This window comes from Haliaeetus albicilla, chromosome 22, assembly GCF_947461875.1.
Source record: "Haliaeetus albicilla chromosome 22, bHalAlb1.1, whole genome shotgun sequence".
NCBI lineage: Eukaryota > Metazoa > Chordata > Aves > Accipitriformes > Accipitridae > Haliaeetus > Haliaeetus albicilla.
The window spans coordinates 6,504,536-6,520,757 of NC_091504.1; the positions used below are offsets into that span (position 1 = coordinate 6,504,536).

A 16,222-nucleotide genomic window follows, 5' to 3' on the forward strand; every position below is an offset into this window, starting at 1 on the left:
CGGGAAGGGAGGGGGCGGGGCGGATGCAAATTGCCGTGCGCAGCGCGCCCATCGCGTTGCGGCGGGGAAACGGCGAGGGGGCGTGGCGCATGGGAGCCGGAGGCGGGGATACGCAAATTTGGGCACCCACGGGCTCCAAAGGGCGGCCCGGGAGGCCCCGATGAGGAGAAGTCCGGGGGTGTCTCGGGGGTCGGTGGTCCGAAAATCCGGGCGAGAGATTGCGGGACAGTGCGGGGAAGGATCGGGGAGGGAGCGGGGCTGTCGGTGCGGGGCGGTGGATCGTGACCGTGAGTTGTGTGAGAGCGGGGGTCGGGGGTGGCGGGGTGGCGGAGGAGGTGGCGTTATCGCTTCTCGGCCTTTTGGCTAAGATCAAGTGTAGTATCTGTTCTTATCAGTTTAATATCTGATACGTCCTCGATGAGAGGACTTTATATTAAACGGATTTTTGGGCTCGGGAGTTGGACCCGGAGCTTGCTCCCTCCGCTCCGCGCATCGTCGCGGTATTGCAGTGCCTCCGGGAACGGTGCACCCCACCCCGTGGGGAATTGATGCGAGTAAAAAATCAGATGAGTTAGACATTGTCTGCCACCAGTAGCTGCCCTTTCTCATAACAGGTTGTTGTGGCCCCTCACGCTTCAGGCGCTTCTCGGCGGGGCAAGAGGCCGTGACTGCCGCTGGAGCCGGACCCGGCTCTGGTAGGGATAGAGCCCCAGCTGCGATGGTCCGGGCACCCGCTGAGCGCCGGGAGACTTTGACACTCCGAGATGGGCCCGGACCCGCGAAACCACGTTTATCTTAACACCACGGGCACCGGGAGCAGCTACTGGCTGCCCCGGTGTGTGTGGGGAACCAGCAAACCCAGCTGGGAAAACTAAAACTGGCCTCAAAAAAAAAAAGGAAACAGCTATTGCTGTCCTCTGCACCCTTAATGTCTCTAAAGTTATAAAAACTACTTGCTTTCTACCCAAAATGGAGCCTCATAATTACATACTTGCTTTTTTTGCAGAAATTTCTGTGGCGCTTAAATTTATATTTAAAATATCTGAGAGGTCTGGTACAGTTTAGCCGAGCTAAAAGAAAATTTTCCTAACGACCAAAACAAATGTCCGTGATATGGGTTCCACCTCCCAGCTAAGACAACGCTGGCTGCCCCCCACCCCGATGATACTCGAGGCGTCCGTCCCTCCCCAGAAAGGACACCCGCCTCAACCCCGAAATGGTCGATTTTTCCTTTTGTTTCCTTTTTACAGTAGATCGACCGACACTCGGCTGTCTCGACAGGCAAGCCGGGGGCGGGGGGGGATACTGGTGAATGTACGTCAGGGCCGGGAGACAAGATGGGAAGGAGCGGAGCCTCCGTGTAAGGCGCTGAGCCGGCGCGGAGGGGGATAATAACACTGTAACAGCGGATCCGGGGCAGGTCAAGCTGCGCCGAGCAAGTGCCCACAGGTGGAGGATGCAAGTCAGAAACTTCACAGATTTCTCTCTCTTTTTAACCAATATAAATCCCCACGGGGTGGGGTGCACCGTTCCCGGAGGCACTGCAATACCGGGACGATGCGCGGAGCGGAGGGAGCAAGCTCCGGGTCCAACTCCCGAGCCCAAAAATCCGTTTAATATAAAGTCCTCTCATCGAGGACGTATCAGATATTAAACTGATAAGAACAGATACTACACTTGATCTTAGCCAAAAGGCCGAGAAGCGATAACCCTACCTCCTCCGCCACCCCGCCACCCCCGACCCCCGCTCTCACACAACTCACGGTCACGATCCACCGCCCCGCACCGACAGCCCCGCTCCCTCCCCGATCCTTCCCCGCACTGTCCCGCAATCTCTCGCCCGGATTTTCGGACCACCGACCCCCGAGACACCCCCGGACTTCTCCTCATCGGGGCCTCCCGGGCCGCCCTTTGGAGCCCGTGGGTGCCCAAATTTGCGTATCCCCGCCTCCGGCTCCCATGCGCCACGCCCCCTCGCCGTTTCCCCGCCGCAACGCGATGGGCGCGCTGCGCACGGCAATTTGCATCCGCCCCGCCCCCTCCCTTCCCGGTCAAACACCGAGGCTGTTTGCATGGGTCCGCGCTACGTTTTGCAGACGCCAGGGTAGCGGCGCTCCCATTGGCCCTCTTCTCGCCCCGCCCACCGCGCCGGCCCCCTCCCTCCCCGCCGCGGGGGACCGGCGGCACCGACCTCCCTCGGCCGATCGTGCCGGAGCGGGGCCGGGGGCCGCGCTCGGCGGTACCGGAGCCACACGGAGCCGCCGGGCACGGGCCCAGCCGCGGGGCCGGGAGGCGAGATGGCGGGAGCGGAGCCGCGTTGGCGGGGGCTGAGGGTGCTCGGCCCGGAGCCGGCGGGAGGGCGGTACCGGGGGGGTCCGGGCAGCAGGCGCCGTGTTACCGAAAGAGAAAGTAACTCCCGAAACACACGAAGAGTGTTTAGCGAGGAGCCATTGCTTTACTCTGCACGGGCGGCAAGGCGGAGGATTCCCACAAATCGAGCACACCCTGCGGCTAAACAAGCAGTTTGTAGAGTTTTAGCTTCGCCCACTTGGTCCCCAAAGTCCTTCCCCGAGACCGTGACTGGTAGTCGCTGATCACCGGCCACCGTTTCTCTTGGGCTAAGGTTTTTCCCCGCTTCGAATTAAAAGTACGGTGTTCTTTTATTCTACAGCGCGCGTGTGTGTGTGTCCCCTTTTCCCCCAGTTCCTGCTGCTTTGGCAATCACCGGCGCCTTCTGGGGCAGGATGTTTCCTTTCCCTCCGCCTCTAGTTCCTTTTTCAAGGGTATGTCGGCTGGCCAAAGCCTGCGTCGTTTCTGCAGAGGAACCGGACCGACGTAGTGAAACTCTGGGGCAACGGGTCTAACGTGGAGAACAACGCATCGTGCTTAACCCTAAACCGAGCCTGCACGTCACGCCGCAGCAGACAACGTCTGTCCGAGAGCAGAATGGGAAGCAACTACTCTCGGAGAATTTGTTCTTTCTTTAACCGGTACGAAGTCCCCACGGGGTGGGGTGCACCGTTCCCGGAGGCACTGCAATACCGGGACGATGCGCGGAGCGGAGGGAGCAAGCTCCGGGTCCAACTCCCGAGCCCAAAAATCCGTTTAATATAAAGTCCTCTCATCGAGGACGTATCAGATATTAAACTGATAAGAACAGATACTACACTTGATCTTAGCCAAAAGGCCGAGAAGCGATAACGCCACCTCATCCGCCACCCCGGCCCCACCGACTTCCGCTCTCACAGAAGTCATGGTCACGGCGTACTGCCCCGCATTGACCTCCTTTATCCCTCTTTTCATCATTTCTCCTCATTATTCCCACGTTTCGCCCCATTTTGGGGCCATCAACCCCCAAGAAACCCCGGAATTCTCCTCATCGGAGCCTCCCGGCAGCCCGTTCGGCCGCTGAGACTTTGCTTTACATGTCCCCGCCTCTAGTGGGCGGGGCCGGGCGGGAGGGCGCGCAGCCCGGCGGCGCGGCCATGTCGGAGCGGGAGGAGCGGCGGTTCGTGGAGCTGCCGCGGGAGTCGGTGCGGTTGATGGCGGAGAGCACCGGGTTGGAACTCAGCGATGAGGTAGCAGCGTTGTTGGCCGAGGACGTCTGCTACCGGCTGCGGGAAGCCACGCAGGTACGGCCGGCCGGGCGGCCCGGTCCCGGCCTTGGTCCCGGTCCCTGCCCTGGTCCTTGTCTCGGTCCCGGTCCCGGCCCCGGTGACGGTGCCGCCCCCGCAGAACAGCTCCCAGTTCATGAAACACACACGGCGACGCAAACTCACCGTGGAAGACTTCAACCGGGCGCTGCGCTGGAGCAATGTTGAGGTGCGGTGGCTGGGGCTGGATTTGGGGGGGGGGAGGTCCCTGCTGCATCCCTGTGGGGACCAGGACCGGGGGGGGGGGGGGACCCGGCTGCCGCCCCCCCCCCGGTGACTGGGGACACTGGTGGGGCTGCATCCCAACCACCGGACCCAGCAGCACATATGGGTGCTATGGGTCGGGGTCCCCGTGGGTCGGTGTGTCCCTGGAGGGGGGCAGTTATGGGTTGGGGGGTGGCAGGAATGCCACCACAGTGTCTGTGTCCCCCCCAGGCGGTGTGTGGATACGGCTCCCAGGATGCGCTGCCATTCCGGGCCATCAAGGAGGGTGAGCTGTACTTCCAGGAGGACCGGGAGGTCAACCTGGTGGATCTGGCCCTGGCCACCAACATCCCCAAGGGCTGCGCTGAGACGGCCGTGCGAGGTGAGGGGCTCCCTTTCCCCCACCCCCACCCCCCCCGCACCCCCAGCATCCCTCTCCTGCCTGACCCCAGCACAGGCAGGGCGCAGGCAAGGTGCTCATCACCACCGCCGCGTTCTCTTGCAGTCCACGTCTCCTACCTGGATGGAAAAGGCAACCTGGAACCACAGGGAGCCGGTAAGGAGCGATGGGGGTGATGCCAGGTTGGGGGGGGGGGCTCATCCTCCCCACTGCAGGGCCAAGGCCAGACCTTGGGTGACACTCCCTCCTCCGCCATAGTGCCCAGCGCCGTCTCTACGCTGACCGACGACCTGCTCAAGTACTACCAGCACGTCACCCGGGCGGTGTTGGGCGATGACCCTCAGCTGATGAAGGTGCGGTGGGGCAGGGGGACCCCCCCACCCCATCCTGAGCACACCTGAGTGGGGCTGACACCCCCCCCTCCGCCGTGGCTGGCATCCTCGCCCGCAGGTAGCCCTGCAGGACCTGCAGACCAACTCCAAGATCGCCGCCCTCCTGCCCTACTTCGTCTACGTGGTCAGCGGGGTGAGCGCAGGCAACGGGATGGGATCGGGGGGGGGGTCTCCAAGCCTGCGCCGGGGTTGGGTTGGGGGGCAGCTCCCTGCTGAACCCGGTCCCGATGCCTTGCCGGCAGGTGAAATCAGTGAGTCACGACCTGGAGCAGCTGAACCGGCTGTTACACATCGCCCGCAGCCTGATCCAGAACCCCTTCCTCTGCTTGGGCTCCTATGTCCGCAGCCTGATCGCCAGCGTCATGTACTGCGCGCTGGAGCCGCTGGCTGCCTCCATCAACCCCCTCAACGACCACTGGACCCTGCGCGACTACGCCGCCATGCTGCTCAGCCGCATCTTCTGGTGAGGGGACCCTCCTTGGGGCACGGGGAGGGGGGGGTGTCCCGCCGCAGCAGGGTCTGCAGCGTCCGCCCTGTCGCCCGCAGGACCCACGGCGACCTGGTGAGCGGCCTCTACCATCAAATCCTGCTCTCGCTCCAGAAAGTGCTAGCCGATCCCGTGCGTCCCCTCTGCTCTCACTACGGCGCGGTGGTGGGGCTGCACGCCCTGGGCTGGAAGGTGAGGGAGAAGCGGGCTGTGCCGTCCCACCGTAGCCCCCGACCGCTCCGCGCTGCTGCCTCCCTGTCCGTCTGTCTGTCTGTCTTCTCCGCAGGCGGTGGAGCGGGTGCTTTACCCCCACCTCCCCACCTATTGGGCCAACCTGCAGGCCGTGCTGGATGACTACTCGGTCTCCAATGCCCAGGTCAAAGCCGACGGGCACAAGGTCTATGGTGCCATCCTGGTAAGCGGCTCGGCCGGGCTGGGGGGGGCCCGGTTGGGTAAGGGGCACACACGGCTCCCTGTTGCCAGCACTGTTCCCCCCCTTCTCCAGGTGGCTGTCGAGCGCTTGCTGAAGATGAAGGCGCAGCAGGCGCCCACCCCGGCATCTGGGGCCGGCCCGCGGCAGGAGGGGTCCCCACGGCACAGCCCCAAGCAGGACCCCCCAGCCGAGGCGGGTTTCGGCCTCGGCCGGCCCCTGCTGCAGTTGGGGGGCGGCAGCGGCGGCCCCCCCTCAGCGGCAGCCCCCGTGCCGCCCGCCCTCTCCCTGCACGACATGTACCACGAGCTCTACGACTTTTTCGGCGACAGCCTAGCTGCCCGTTTCGGCACCGGTTTGCCGCCGGCCACCCTACCGACCCCCGGCACCCCTGAGGGTGCCCGGAAGGAGCCGCCGGCCTTCGGGGGCGAGGGGGCGGCACGCAAGATGCCGCAGCTGACGGCCAACGCCACGGTGAGCCCACGGGAGGAGGAGAGCCCACGGGGAGAGCCCCCGGCCGGCCGCCCGGCGCTGCATCGCCCAGCTAGCCTGGCCCGGCCCCGCGGGACCCCCCGGCAGCCCGGCCACCGGCCAGGCGCCCGCGACGTCTTCCAGAAATGCCGCTTCGCGCCTCGCGGCGCCCCGCGGTTCAGTTTCGTCATCGCGGGTCGCCAAGCCGGCCGACGCTGCCAGGGCCGCCTCTTCCAGACCAGCTTCCCGCAGCATCACGGACCCGGTCACGTCTCCCGCTATGCCCAGAAACTGCCCATGATCGGTCGCACCACCCGGCCGGCCCGGCGTTGGCCGCGCGCCGAGTACTCCCTCCACCTCCTCCTCTGAGGGGGGTGCCGGGTGCTCACCCCTCCAGCCCCACGGGCCGGCTGGCATCGGCCCTGGGCAGCGCCGGGCCGGCGTCCCCCCCCTCGGCACGGGGATATGCGGGTGCCGCCGGCCCAGAGGTGCTGCCAGCAGCGGCCAGTGACTGTAACGTGCGTCCGGCAGTTAATAAAAAGTTGTCGGCTGCTCGGTGCGGAGGGTTTGTAGGTGCCGCGGGGCGGCAGGGTGTCGCACCCCTGCTGCCGGTGTGGCAGGAGATGGACGGCGTCCATCCCTTTGCGGAAAAAGCCGGGGAGGTGCCGGCCGCCGAGGCTGACGCTGCTGAGCGGAGCCACGAAGGGATGGAGCGGGTTGGTGGGTCGTGGCCATCAAGGTGAAATCCCTTCTGTATCGGCGCTGATGGCATTCCCGGGCCGGGACACAGCCCCCCCCCCCCCACTACTGGGATGCATCCTGCCTGTCTCCTTGCGCTCCCCCCGCCGCAGGCGGAGGGTGGGATTGATGGATGGAAGGAGGGAGGGAGGGATGGATGCCACCAGCTCCAAGCAGGCTGGAGACAGGATCTGTTCTTTTGGGGGGGGGGGGGGGAGGATAGCCACAGGGCTGAGTGGGACCACCAACCACCACGGCACACACGACGCCGGAGCAGAGTGAGGCGGCGGCACGACGGTGCTGCCGCAATGGGGCCACGACGGAGCCCGGCCCCGTGCTGCCGGGTGGGGTGGGGCGGAGGAGGCCGGGCTGAGCGTGGCGGAGCGGCGGCGGGAGTGGGGGGGGGGGAAACGGGGACGGAAGATGGCGGTGTCCGTCCTGCAACTGGTGGAGTTGGCTCTCCATGGAGCTGCCTTCCTCTGCGGGATCGTCTGCGCTTCGGCCCTCACCGTGGCACAGGTACGGGGACGGGGACGGGGGGGGGGGAGGGCACAGCAGCTTCACCCCAATCCCTGTCCTGAGGCTCCCCACGTCCCTCCCGCCTCCCCTCGAGGTCTGCGCTGCCGCCCTGGGTGGGCTCCGTCCTGCTCCTGCCTCAGCTGGGTCTGCCCTGGCCCCCCCCCCCAACTCCTATGCCCCCTCATTTGTGGTCACCGGGTGCTACGGGGAGCCAGGATGCAGGCAACAAGATGGGGGGGTGCAGGGGGGGGTGGCTGAGCCTCCTGCCCGTCCCGCAGCTCCCGGCGCTGTCATGTGAGCGCAGGAGTCAGCTGAGGCAGTTTGGGCTTCCTTCCTCCTCCAACGCTCCTCTCCTCTTCCTCCTCCTCCTCCTGCTGCTCCACCTCACCTCGCCGGTCTGTCCTGCTGGGGCTGAGCGTGGGTCCCTCTGGGTGACTGGGATGTGACCGAGTGGCAGCTCCCCCTGTCCCCGTCCCCCCCCTTCAGTGGCCTCCTGTTCGCAGGGAGAATTTGGAGGCTGGTGCATCCTCTACAGCACTGTGAGCTGGAATGGGACCGCACTGGTGCCCAAGTCCTTCAGCCACATCTCCCTCTGCTATTTTGTCTCGGCCGTCTCCGTCGTGGTGGCCCTGTACTGCTTCTCGTTGCTCCTCTACGGCATCTACGGCTGCTGCACCAACGAGTCCCAGTGGTGAGCTTGGCGGGGGGGTGGGGTGGCGGAGCTGGGGGTGCCCCGCGACGCCCTGTGCCCCTGATGCTGTTCCCCTTCTCTTGCAGGGACCGCACCTGGCTCAGCATCGCCCTGGTCGTCGCCTTCATCATCCTCCTCTTCCTCCTTATCGCAGCCTGCATCCTCCGCGTGGGGATGGATGCTCTCTGCGCCTCCATCGTGCAGACCAAGAGCCTGTCCAGGTAACGACGACCTTCCCTGGGGTGGGGGGGTCCCCCTCTGGCCCCAGGGGGATACGGCCTTCCCAGGGCCCCCCCCCTTTCTCTCCACACCTCAGGCCTGCTCTTCCCTGTCCCCCACAGCTGCCAGGATGCTGAGCACAAGCCGTGGGTGTCCTACAGCCCAACCCGCTTCTACAGCAACCTCTACAGCGCGCAGGTGAGCCGGCCGGCGTGCTAAAGCCCCCCCTCCCCTATCTGGGGTCTGCACAGCCCGGCTGGTGCGCGGGGGGTGAGCGAGGGGGAGCAACGGAAAAGCTGAAGCCCCCCCGCTCCCGCAGAGGAGAAGGGAGGGAGAGTCTGTCTGTCCTGGGATCGGGTGAGGGACAGCACCCATGCATGGGGGGGTGTGTCTGTTGCAAGTAGGGGCGCAGCTGTACCTGCAGGCATGCAGTTGCTGCTACAGCCGCATGTACGGCATCCCCATGGCTGCTGCCTCGGTGGGGGGGGGCTTCCCAGGCAGAGAATTCGGGGAGGGGGGTGTGGGGGGTGGAGGCATACGGCACAGCTCAACCCCCTGTCCCCCCCCCCCACCCAACAGGCATCGGCCTGGGTGAACGTGTTCCTCTGGTGCCTGCTGACCACCCGGCTGCTGGTCCAGCGACGGAGGGAGGGTCCTTTCCCGCTGCTGCGTCGCAACGATCCCGAGTGGAGTGCCGAGACGGAAGCCATTTTCGGGGGACGCCCGATACAGCCCTGAAGGAAGGGGGTAGCAGGCTGGGGCAGGGGCGCGGGCAGACCTGGGTAATGAGTGTGGGGTGCCCTCCTCCAGGCACCCTATGATGCAAGAGAAGAAAAGGATGTCATTAGCCCTGCCACCCCCGCTGGTCCTGCCCGTGGTGACGAAGGCAGCGGTGCTGAAGGACCCTCTGCCAGGGAGCTGGGTGTTGGGTGGCACCGGCCAAACTCCTCCATCGTCAAGGCTTTTTTTGGGTGCTGAGCTTCATTATTAAAGACAAAGATTTTCTGCAGAGGAGCCTGTGCCTGTACTCGAGTGCTCACGGCTGTAGCCTGGACCGGAGCGGCTGTTGTGGGAGGAGGAGGAGGAAGGAGGAGAGGGGTCACGGCTCGGCTTTTCCGGCAGCGAGGCGGGGGTTCTACAACCGTCCTGTTCGGCGGAAACATCCGCTTCTCCACGCGTATCGCTTCTGCCGGGGATGGGGGGGAGCGGTGGGAAAACCGCCCTCACCGACCGGGAGCACCGAAGTAGGAAGAAACTTGAGCACGGAAATACCAAAGTCCGTGATCGTTTGCTCTACCTTTAACCGGTACAAAGACCCCACGGGGTGGGGTGCACCGTTCCCGGAAGCACTGCAATACCGGGACGATGCGCGGAGCGGAGGGAGCAAGCTCCGGGTCCAACTCCCGAGCCCAAAAATCCGTTTAATATAAAGTCCTCTCATCGAGGACGTATCAGATATTAAACTGATAAGAACAGATACTACACTTGATCTTAGCCAAAAGGCCGAGAAGCGATAACGCCACCTCCTCCGCCACCCCGCCACCCCCGACCCCCGCTCTCACACAACTCACGGTCACGATCCACCGCCCCGCACCGACAGCCCCGCTCCCTCCCCGATCCTTCCCCGCACTGTCCCGCAATCTCTCGCCCGGATTTTCGGACCACCGACCCCCGAGACACCCCCGGACTTCTCCTCATCGGGGCCTCCCGGGCCGCCCTTTGGAGCCCGTGGGTGCCCAAATTTGCGTATCCCCGCCTCCGGCTCCCATGCGCCACGCCCCCTCGCCGTTTCCCCGCCGCAACGCGATGGGCGCGCTGCGCACGGCAATTTGCATCCGCCCCGCCCCCTCCCTCCGGCCAAGGCCGAGCCCGGCAGCAGCGCGGGCAGCGCCTGTGGGAGAAGAGGTTTAAGAAGCGGGGAGAGAAACTGCAGCCCGAGAGAGGAGGGAGAAGAGGGGACAGTAACAGCTCTGCGGACACCAAGGGCGGTGGGGAAGGAGCAGCGATTCCCCTGCAGCCCGTGGGGAAGACCGCGGTGGGGCAGGCTGTCCGCCCCGCAGCCCATGGGGGTTAATGGTGGAGCAGATATCCACCTGCTATCCCTCCTCAGCCCAGGACCCCACGCCGGAGCCGGGGAAGAGTGAGGAGTCCTCCCCCGCAGGAGGAAGGAGCGGCAGAGCCGAGGTGGGATGAGCGGACCCCGACGACCCCCATTCCCCGTCCCCCTGTGCCGCCGGCGGGGAGGAGGTGGAGAGAACCGGGAGTGGAGTGCAGCCGGGAAGGAGGGAGGCCTGGGGGCAGGTGTTGTGAGATTTGGGTTTATTCCTCGTTACCCTGCTCTGCTTTGATTGGCAATAAAATTCATTTCCCCGAGTCGGGTCCGCTGTGCCGGCGGTTGCCGAGCGATCGATCTCCCGCCTTATCCCGACGGCTCGCTGGGCACCTGGCGGCCGGCCGCGGCCGGCCCGCCACGCCCCCTCGGCGTCTCCTGGCGACAGGCCCCACCCCCTGAGCCGCATTCGCCCCGCCCCGCCGTCCTCCCTCCGAACCCCGCCCCTATCTCCATACTCCGCCCCCGGTTCCCGTATGCGCCCCGCCCCTTCGCCGTTTTCTCGCGGCTACCCGATTGGCGTGCCGCGCACTGCAATTTGCATTCCCTCCGCCCCCCCGACGTTCCGGCCTAAACCCCGAGGCGATTGGCATATTCCACGCGACGTTTTGCCCCCGCCAGGGTAGCGGCGATCTCATTGGCCGGAGACCGCCCCGCCCACTGCCCCGGCCCCACCGGCCTCCTCGCCCGCTCCCCCGCCGGGGACACCCGGCCCCCGCCTCGGCTCATCCCCGGGGGACCCCACCGGAGCGGGGCCGGGGGCCGCGCTCGGCGGTACCGGAGCCACACGGAGCCGCCGGGCACGGCCCAGCCCCGGGGCCGGGAGACAAGATGGAGAGAGCGGAAAAATATTGGCTGGGGCTGAGGGTGGTCGGCGCAGAGCCGTTGGGGATCGCGAATGCGTATTGGGAAACCGGGATAGCGTACAACTTGCAGTAGATTCAGTCTGTCTTTGACTATTGTAAGAGTCCCCACGGGGTGGGGTGCACCGTTCCCGGAGGCACTGCAATACCGGGACGATGCGCGGAGCGGAGGGAGCAAGCTCCGGGTCCAACTCCCGAGCCCAAAAATCCGTTTAATATAAAGTCCTCTCATCGAGGACGTATCAGATATTAAACTGATAAGAACAGATACTACACTTGATCTTAGCCAAAAGGCCGAGAAGCGATAACCCTACCTCCTCCGCCACCCCGCCACCCCCGACCCCCGCTCTCACACAACTCACGGTCACGATCCACCGCCCCGCACCGACAGCCCCGCTCCCTCCCCGATCCTTCCCCGCACTGTCCCGCAATCTCTCGCCCGGATTTTCGGACCACCGACCCCCGAGACCCCCGGACTTCTCCTCATCGGGGCCTCCCGGGCCGCCCTTTGGAGCCCGTGGGTGCCCAAATTTGCGTATCCCCGCCTCCGGCTCCCGTGCGCCACGCCCCCTCGCCGTTTCCCCGCCGCAACGCGATGGGCGCGCTGCGCACGGCAATTTGCATTCGCCCCGCCCCCCTTTCCCGCCTAAACCGAGGCGATTTGCATATTCCGCGCCACGGCTGCTGCGATCTCCCTGCCCGGGGATTAAGGGGATGGAATTTAACCAGTGGAAAACTCCGGATTCTGGAGCCGGGAGGGAGTAACGCCGGGCACAAAGATGAACCGGCTGGACAGCCCCCCTGCAGAAAGGGATCTGGGTGTACTGGGGCAGGGCAGCAGGCTCAACGCGAGTCAGCTGAGAGGGCAAACCCCATCCCTGGGGGGGCATCAAACCCAGCAGAACCACCCGGTCCAGAGAGGGGATTGGAAAGAAAGAGGCTGAGGGGCAACCACATTGCGCTCTACATCTTCCTCAGAACAGAACGCAACAGCCCAGCTCTGACCACCTCAGGGCTGACCCAAAATGAAACAACAGCGGTTGAACGCCAACAGGCAACACGAAAATGAATCGAGCTTCCAGCCGACCTTGTGGTTGGAGTCCCCAGATTCCCTGACACTTGTAATAGGGAAACTTTAAGAAATAAAAACCTTGCCATGGGTCAAGGATGGAGTGCTGAAAGTGGTTTCTGTTTCTAACTTGCCTCTGCTTGCTCTTTTCCTGAGCTCTCCTTTCTTTCCCTTTCTCTCCCCCAAAAATCCCCACTGGGCACTCAACACGACCCCAGGAGACCCCACACCAGACACAGCTGCAAAACATATCATTTACTGCAAAAAACTCAGGATGTAGAAAATACCTCCCCGCCCCCTCCGTCCTGGGGTTCTGGGCACCCCGCAGGCTCCTGGCCCAGGCGTCGTCGCACTGTGGCAGGCAAAAAACTCCGCAAGAAGTGGAAAAAGTCCCGGAAAAGCGGGCTGGGGGGAACTGGGGAAGGGACGAGGCGCAGCAGCACACGCATCTCCTGACGCGTGCCGGCTGCCCGGGCACTGGCCTCGAAGTGCAGCAGCGGTTGCAGTGGCCGCTTGGTTCCTTCTTGCTGCACAATGGCCTCCGACACCTTCTGCTCCAGCTCCAGCGAGTCGCCATCCGGCCCCTCGGGGCCATCCCCATGCTGCAACTGTCGGCGTACGCGGCGTCGGCCCGTCCACACACGGTGCCAGACGGTGCAGCTCCAGTTTGCTGCCTCCTTGGGGACGTTCGTCCGCGGTCTTTTCTCGGCCGGGAGCGTGGTGCCATTTGTCGCCTTGGGCAGGTGACGCTTGGAGCCCACTGACAACAGCTCTGCTGCCGATGGCTCCTCCGCGTCTGATTCCGTAGGCAGCTCCTCAGATGGCGCTGAGTCCACTGGGAGCTTGGATTCCTCACTAGGAGCTCTCGGCAGCTTCCCCACGGCGCAGCTGCACTTGAGGACATCTCTCAAGATGAAGGCGATGGCGGCGCAGACCTCCCAGAACCAGGGGCCCCGACCACCGGGCTCCTGGCAGAGCTGTTGGGAGCTGCGGCCGGTGCCGTCCAAGGGAATAGAGATAAGGAAAGCGCCGGCGCTCGCTGCCCCTGGTTCCACCGCGCCTGGATGGAAGAGCCGCGTCAGTCCCCAGGCCCGGCCTTTGCTGGATTTGTGGCGGTACTGCAAGCTGCGGCAATACTTGGCTGCGTCGCGGCAGCAGCGCCCAAAACGCAATGCCGTCTTCTCATTGACATTGGCCGCTACGTTGTGGTTCAGCTCGAAGGGGTCCTGCACGTTGAGGGGTCCCAGCTTCAACCCATCACTGGTCTCGGGGGCAGTGGGGGGCGGCAGCGGCAGCGCCTGGCCCTCCCGCAGTGAGATCACCTGCCCCGGGAAGTCGAAGTCCCCAAAAACGTGGAAGAACTCAGCCAGCAGCGAGCCTGTGGGAGTGAGCAGTGAGAGCAGTGCCAGGATTCCGGGACCCCCTCTGGACCCCCAGCCCAGCACTCACAGGGACTCTCGGTATTGGTGCTGGGCTCCAGCGATGCCACATCCCGTGGGAAGCTGCAGTCCCACCCGGCCACAACGGCGTGGTCCTCATCCCCTGAAACAGAGCTGCCCTCAGAGGAGCACCGGCACAGCGGGACCACGAGCGAAAGGGGACAGAAGGACAGACGGAAGGACCCTACCTGCCAAATCACGCAAACGGGCGACGGTAGGCAGCACGGGGGGGCTGCGCGTCTGCAGGAAAAACAGCACCAGCAGCGTCAGGGCGTAGTTGTTGACGAGGGGTCCACCCCCAGAGGGGTTTCCTAGGGGAGATGGGGTCAGAGCTGCGCCCCAGGGGCTCACCGATGGGCCGGGCAGGACCCGGCCATGAGCACTGGCGCCTGCCCTCACCTGCCAAACCCTGCTGCTTGGCCCAGAGCCGCACCGCGTAGACCAATGGCCGCACGCGCTCGTCCGCCTCGGCGCAAAGCTGCAGGAACCGCGTGTTGAGGAGCGCCAGCCTGCGGGAACAGAGGCGTCACAGGAGAAGGATGCATCACCGGAAACAGGGAGATCCCCCGGTCCCACACCCCCAGACCTGTTGTCGATGGAGATGTCGCCCGCCAGCCCCGACTGCTTGTGGCAGAACTTGACGACGGGGCGGCGGGCGGTGGGTACGGCCCGGACGCGGCGTACACCCGGCACACAGCGCCGCAGCACTGTTGCCACCAGCTCCAGCACCTCCGGCGCTGGCATCGCTGCCAGGTCGATATCGCTCAGGATGGAATCCTCAGCGCCGGAGCTGGATCCGGCCCCAGGAGCAACTCGTGTCGATGCCTGGAGGGATTTGGTCGGCTCCAGGTCCAGAAGCAAGTCTAGATCACAGCCACGGGTGTCAAAACCGTTGACGGAAGAGCCGAAGGGCATGACGGCACAGCCTGGGCGGGGAGAGACAAAGGGGCGTGTAGCAGGGACGTGGCCGCATTGTGTGAGGAACGTGGCGGCTGCGTGAGGCGGGAAGAGGAGATTTACCAGGGAAGAATTCGGTGAAGACCTCCTGGAAGAGCGTCACCAGGAGGTGCCGTACGCGGCGCTCGTCCTCGCTCAGCTCCAGCAGCCCCACCAGCTGCGACATCTGGGCATCCACCTGCGGAGACTGATGTCACTGTCTGTGCCAGGGTGTGTGTGTGTGTCCCCGCCCTTGGGAGACCCTGGCCCCCCCTTAGAAGATCCCCAAGATCACCTGTGGTCCCCAGTGTGTTCCCCCACTCCCGGAAGAGCCCCAGGACCCCCTGAAAACCCCCTGGAGAGCCTCAGGACCCTCCCCCAAAGACCCAGGAGCTCCCTCAAACCCCTGGGAGGGCCCTACCAGGGATGCCCCCCTCCCCCCAAACCCCGCAAACGTCCAGGAGAGCATCAGAACACCCCCACCCAAACCCCCTGGACCCCCCCCAACCCACTTGGGAGAGCCCTGGGACAGCTCCCCCCACCACTCACATCTGAGGCCTGGCAAAGCGCCTGCTCCAGCCGGCCCGGGCCGAGGGGCTCCCGGCGGGGGCCACGTCCTGGGGGGCCATAGGCGAAGACCTTCTCTTCACGAGGACGGACACGGAGCCGGTGTCCAGCCAACCCGTGCTGGGGCTCCGCCAATGCCCGCTCCCGGCCTGCGGCATCCCGCAGCTCCACAATGGCATAGGCGCCCTGTGGTGGAAGGGAAGGGACACACGCCGTCAACCCCTGCACAGTGCTGCTGGCTCGTTCCCCCCCCCCGCCCCGGGTTTACCCCCACCTTCTCCTTGTCCATCACAACGGCCGCCACTTCTCCGAAAGCCCGGAAATATTCAGCGAGCTCCGTGCCCGAGGTGCCACGGGCGAAACCACTGACGAAGAGGCTCCGCTGCTCCTGGGCCCGGCGCTCGGCCCGTAGGCTCCGCAGCCGCCGGTGCTTCTTCCCCCGCAGATGCTCCACCAGGCTCGGCCCTGCGGGGGGGTTTGGGGGGGGGGCAGCACGGTTAACCGGTGCCCCAGAGCCGCCCCCCCCCCCCGCCATCTCCGCAACCGGAGCCCTCGCACTCACGGTTGGCTGCGGAGACCTGGCACAGGCGGCAGCGGAACCCGCCCCGGGGTAGGGCCTCCACGTCGGGGTCCGTCTCCGGGTTGGGGTCGGGGTCCGGGCCACAGTCCACCTCCGTGTTCGGGTCGGGAACCGGGCCGGGGTCCGCGTCCGTGGCTGGGACGGGACCAGGATCAGGATCAGGGTCTGGGGCCGGGCTGGAGCCCGTGTCCATGGCTGGACCGGGACCGGGACCTGGTGCCCGCCCTCCCCGCACCGCCACCAGCGTCCTCCCGCTCCCGTTTCCCCGTTGAACTTCCGCCGGAAGTAGTCCATCCAGTTTGGCTTCCCCCAAGGGAACTTCCGCCAGAAACGGTCCGACCAGGGCCCCGCTCCCCCCGGAAACGCGACCCGACACAATTGTTCCGCCCGGAGCAGTCCCGGCATCTCCGTCCCTCGCTCGCCCCCCCCCGGACCCTCCCCCCGCCGGTTTTTG

At 65.3% G+C, this 16,222-nt stretch overlaps 3 protein-coding genes and 5 non-coding genes across 9 annotated transcripts; 3 read left to right on the top strand and 5 right to left on the bottom strand.

Moving 5' to 3' along the window:
* The first annotated feature begins 343 nt into the window (after window positions 1–343).
* LOC138690626 (U2 spliceosomal RNA) lies at window positions 344–534 on the top strand. The gene has a single exon (XR_011329392.1). It is a non-coding gene; the product is annotated as a U2 spliceosomal RNA (small nuclear RNA).
* Window positions 535–1,516: 982 nt separating this feature from the next.
* On the bottom strand, window positions 1,517–1,707 carry LOC138690625 (U2 spliceosomal RNA). The gene has a single exon (XR_011329391.1). It is a non-coding gene; the product is annotated as a U2 spliceosomal RNA (small nuclear RNA).
* Window positions 1,708–3,008: 1,301 nt separating this feature from the next.
* LOC138690630 (U2 spliceosomal RNA) lies at window positions 3,009–3,199 on the bottom strand. Its single transcript, XR_011329396.1, has one exon. It is a non-coding gene; the product is annotated as a U2 spliceosomal RNA (small nuclear RNA).
* A 231-nt stretch (window positions 3,200–3,430) lies between these two features.
* Window positions 3,431–6,595, top strand: TAF6L (TATA-box binding protein associated factor 6 like). Of its 2 annotated transcripts, none has more exons than XM_069809434.1 (10): window positions 3,431–3,632; window positions 3,736–3,822; window positions 4,089–4,239; window positions 4,363–4,413; window positions 4,516–4,610; window positions 4,708–4,782; window positions 4,892–5,112; window positions 5,196–5,328; window positions 5,423–5,551; window positions 5,642–6,595. In XM_069809434.1, exons 1-10 carry the CDS (start codon window positions 3,486–3,488, stop codon window positions 6,404–6,406), a joined length of 1,854 nt encoding a protein of 617 aa, XP_069665535.1. In that variant the 5' UTR covers window positions 3,431–3,485; the 3' UTR covers window positions 6,407–6,595. The 2 variants fall into 2 exon arrangements, with proteins under 2 accessions (XP_069665535.1, XP_069665536.1); XM_069809435.1 differs by having other exon boundaries at window positions 3,741–3,822.
* Window positions 6,596–7,120: 525 nt separating this feature from the next.
* TMEM179B (transmembrane protein 179B) lies at window positions 7,121–9,211 on the top strand. Its single transcript, XM_069809318.1, has 5 exons — window positions 7,121–7,294; window positions 7,798–7,985; window positions 8,072–8,206; window positions 8,327–8,402; window positions 8,784–9,211. The coding sequence occupies exons 1-5, from the start codon at window positions 7,199–7,201 to the stop codon at window positions 8,940–8,942; spliced, it is 654 nt and encodes a 217-aa protein (XP_069665419.1). The 5' UTR covers window positions 7,121–7,198; the 3' UTR covers window positions 8,943–9,211.
* A 317-nt stretch (window positions 9,212–9,528) lies between these two features.
* Window positions 9,529–9,719, bottom strand: LOC138690632 (U2 spliceosomal RNA). Its single transcript, XR_011329398.1, has one exon. It is a non-coding gene; the product is annotated as a U2 spliceosomal RNA (small nuclear RNA).
* Window positions 9,720–11,292: 1,573 nt separating this feature from the next.
* Window positions 11,293–11,483, bottom strand: LOC138690631 (U2 spliceosomal RNA). Its single transcript, XR_011329397.1, has one exon. It is a non-coding gene; the product is annotated as a U2 spliceosomal RNA (small nuclear RNA).
* Window positions 11,484–12,486: 1,003 nt separating this feature from the next.
* On the bottom strand, window positions 12,487–16,179 carry TUT1 (terminal uridylyl transferase 1, U6 snRNA-specific). The gene is made up of 9 exons (XM_069809440.1): window positions 15,751–16,179; window positions 15,463–15,653; window positions 15,171–15,374; window positions 14,706–14,820; window positions 14,272–14,611; window positions 14,085–14,194; window positions 13,874–13,996; window positions 13,696–13,788; window positions 12,487–13,624 (listed from the first exon to the last, which is right to left on the bottom strand). Exons 1-9 carry the CDS (start codon window positions 15,959–15,961, stop codon window positions 12,516–12,518), a joined length of 2,496 nt encoding a protein of 831 aa, XP_069665541.1. The 5' UTR covers window positions 15,962–16,179; the 3' UTR covers window positions 12,487–12,515.
* Between the last annotated feature and the right edge of the window lie 43 nt (window positions 16,180–16,222).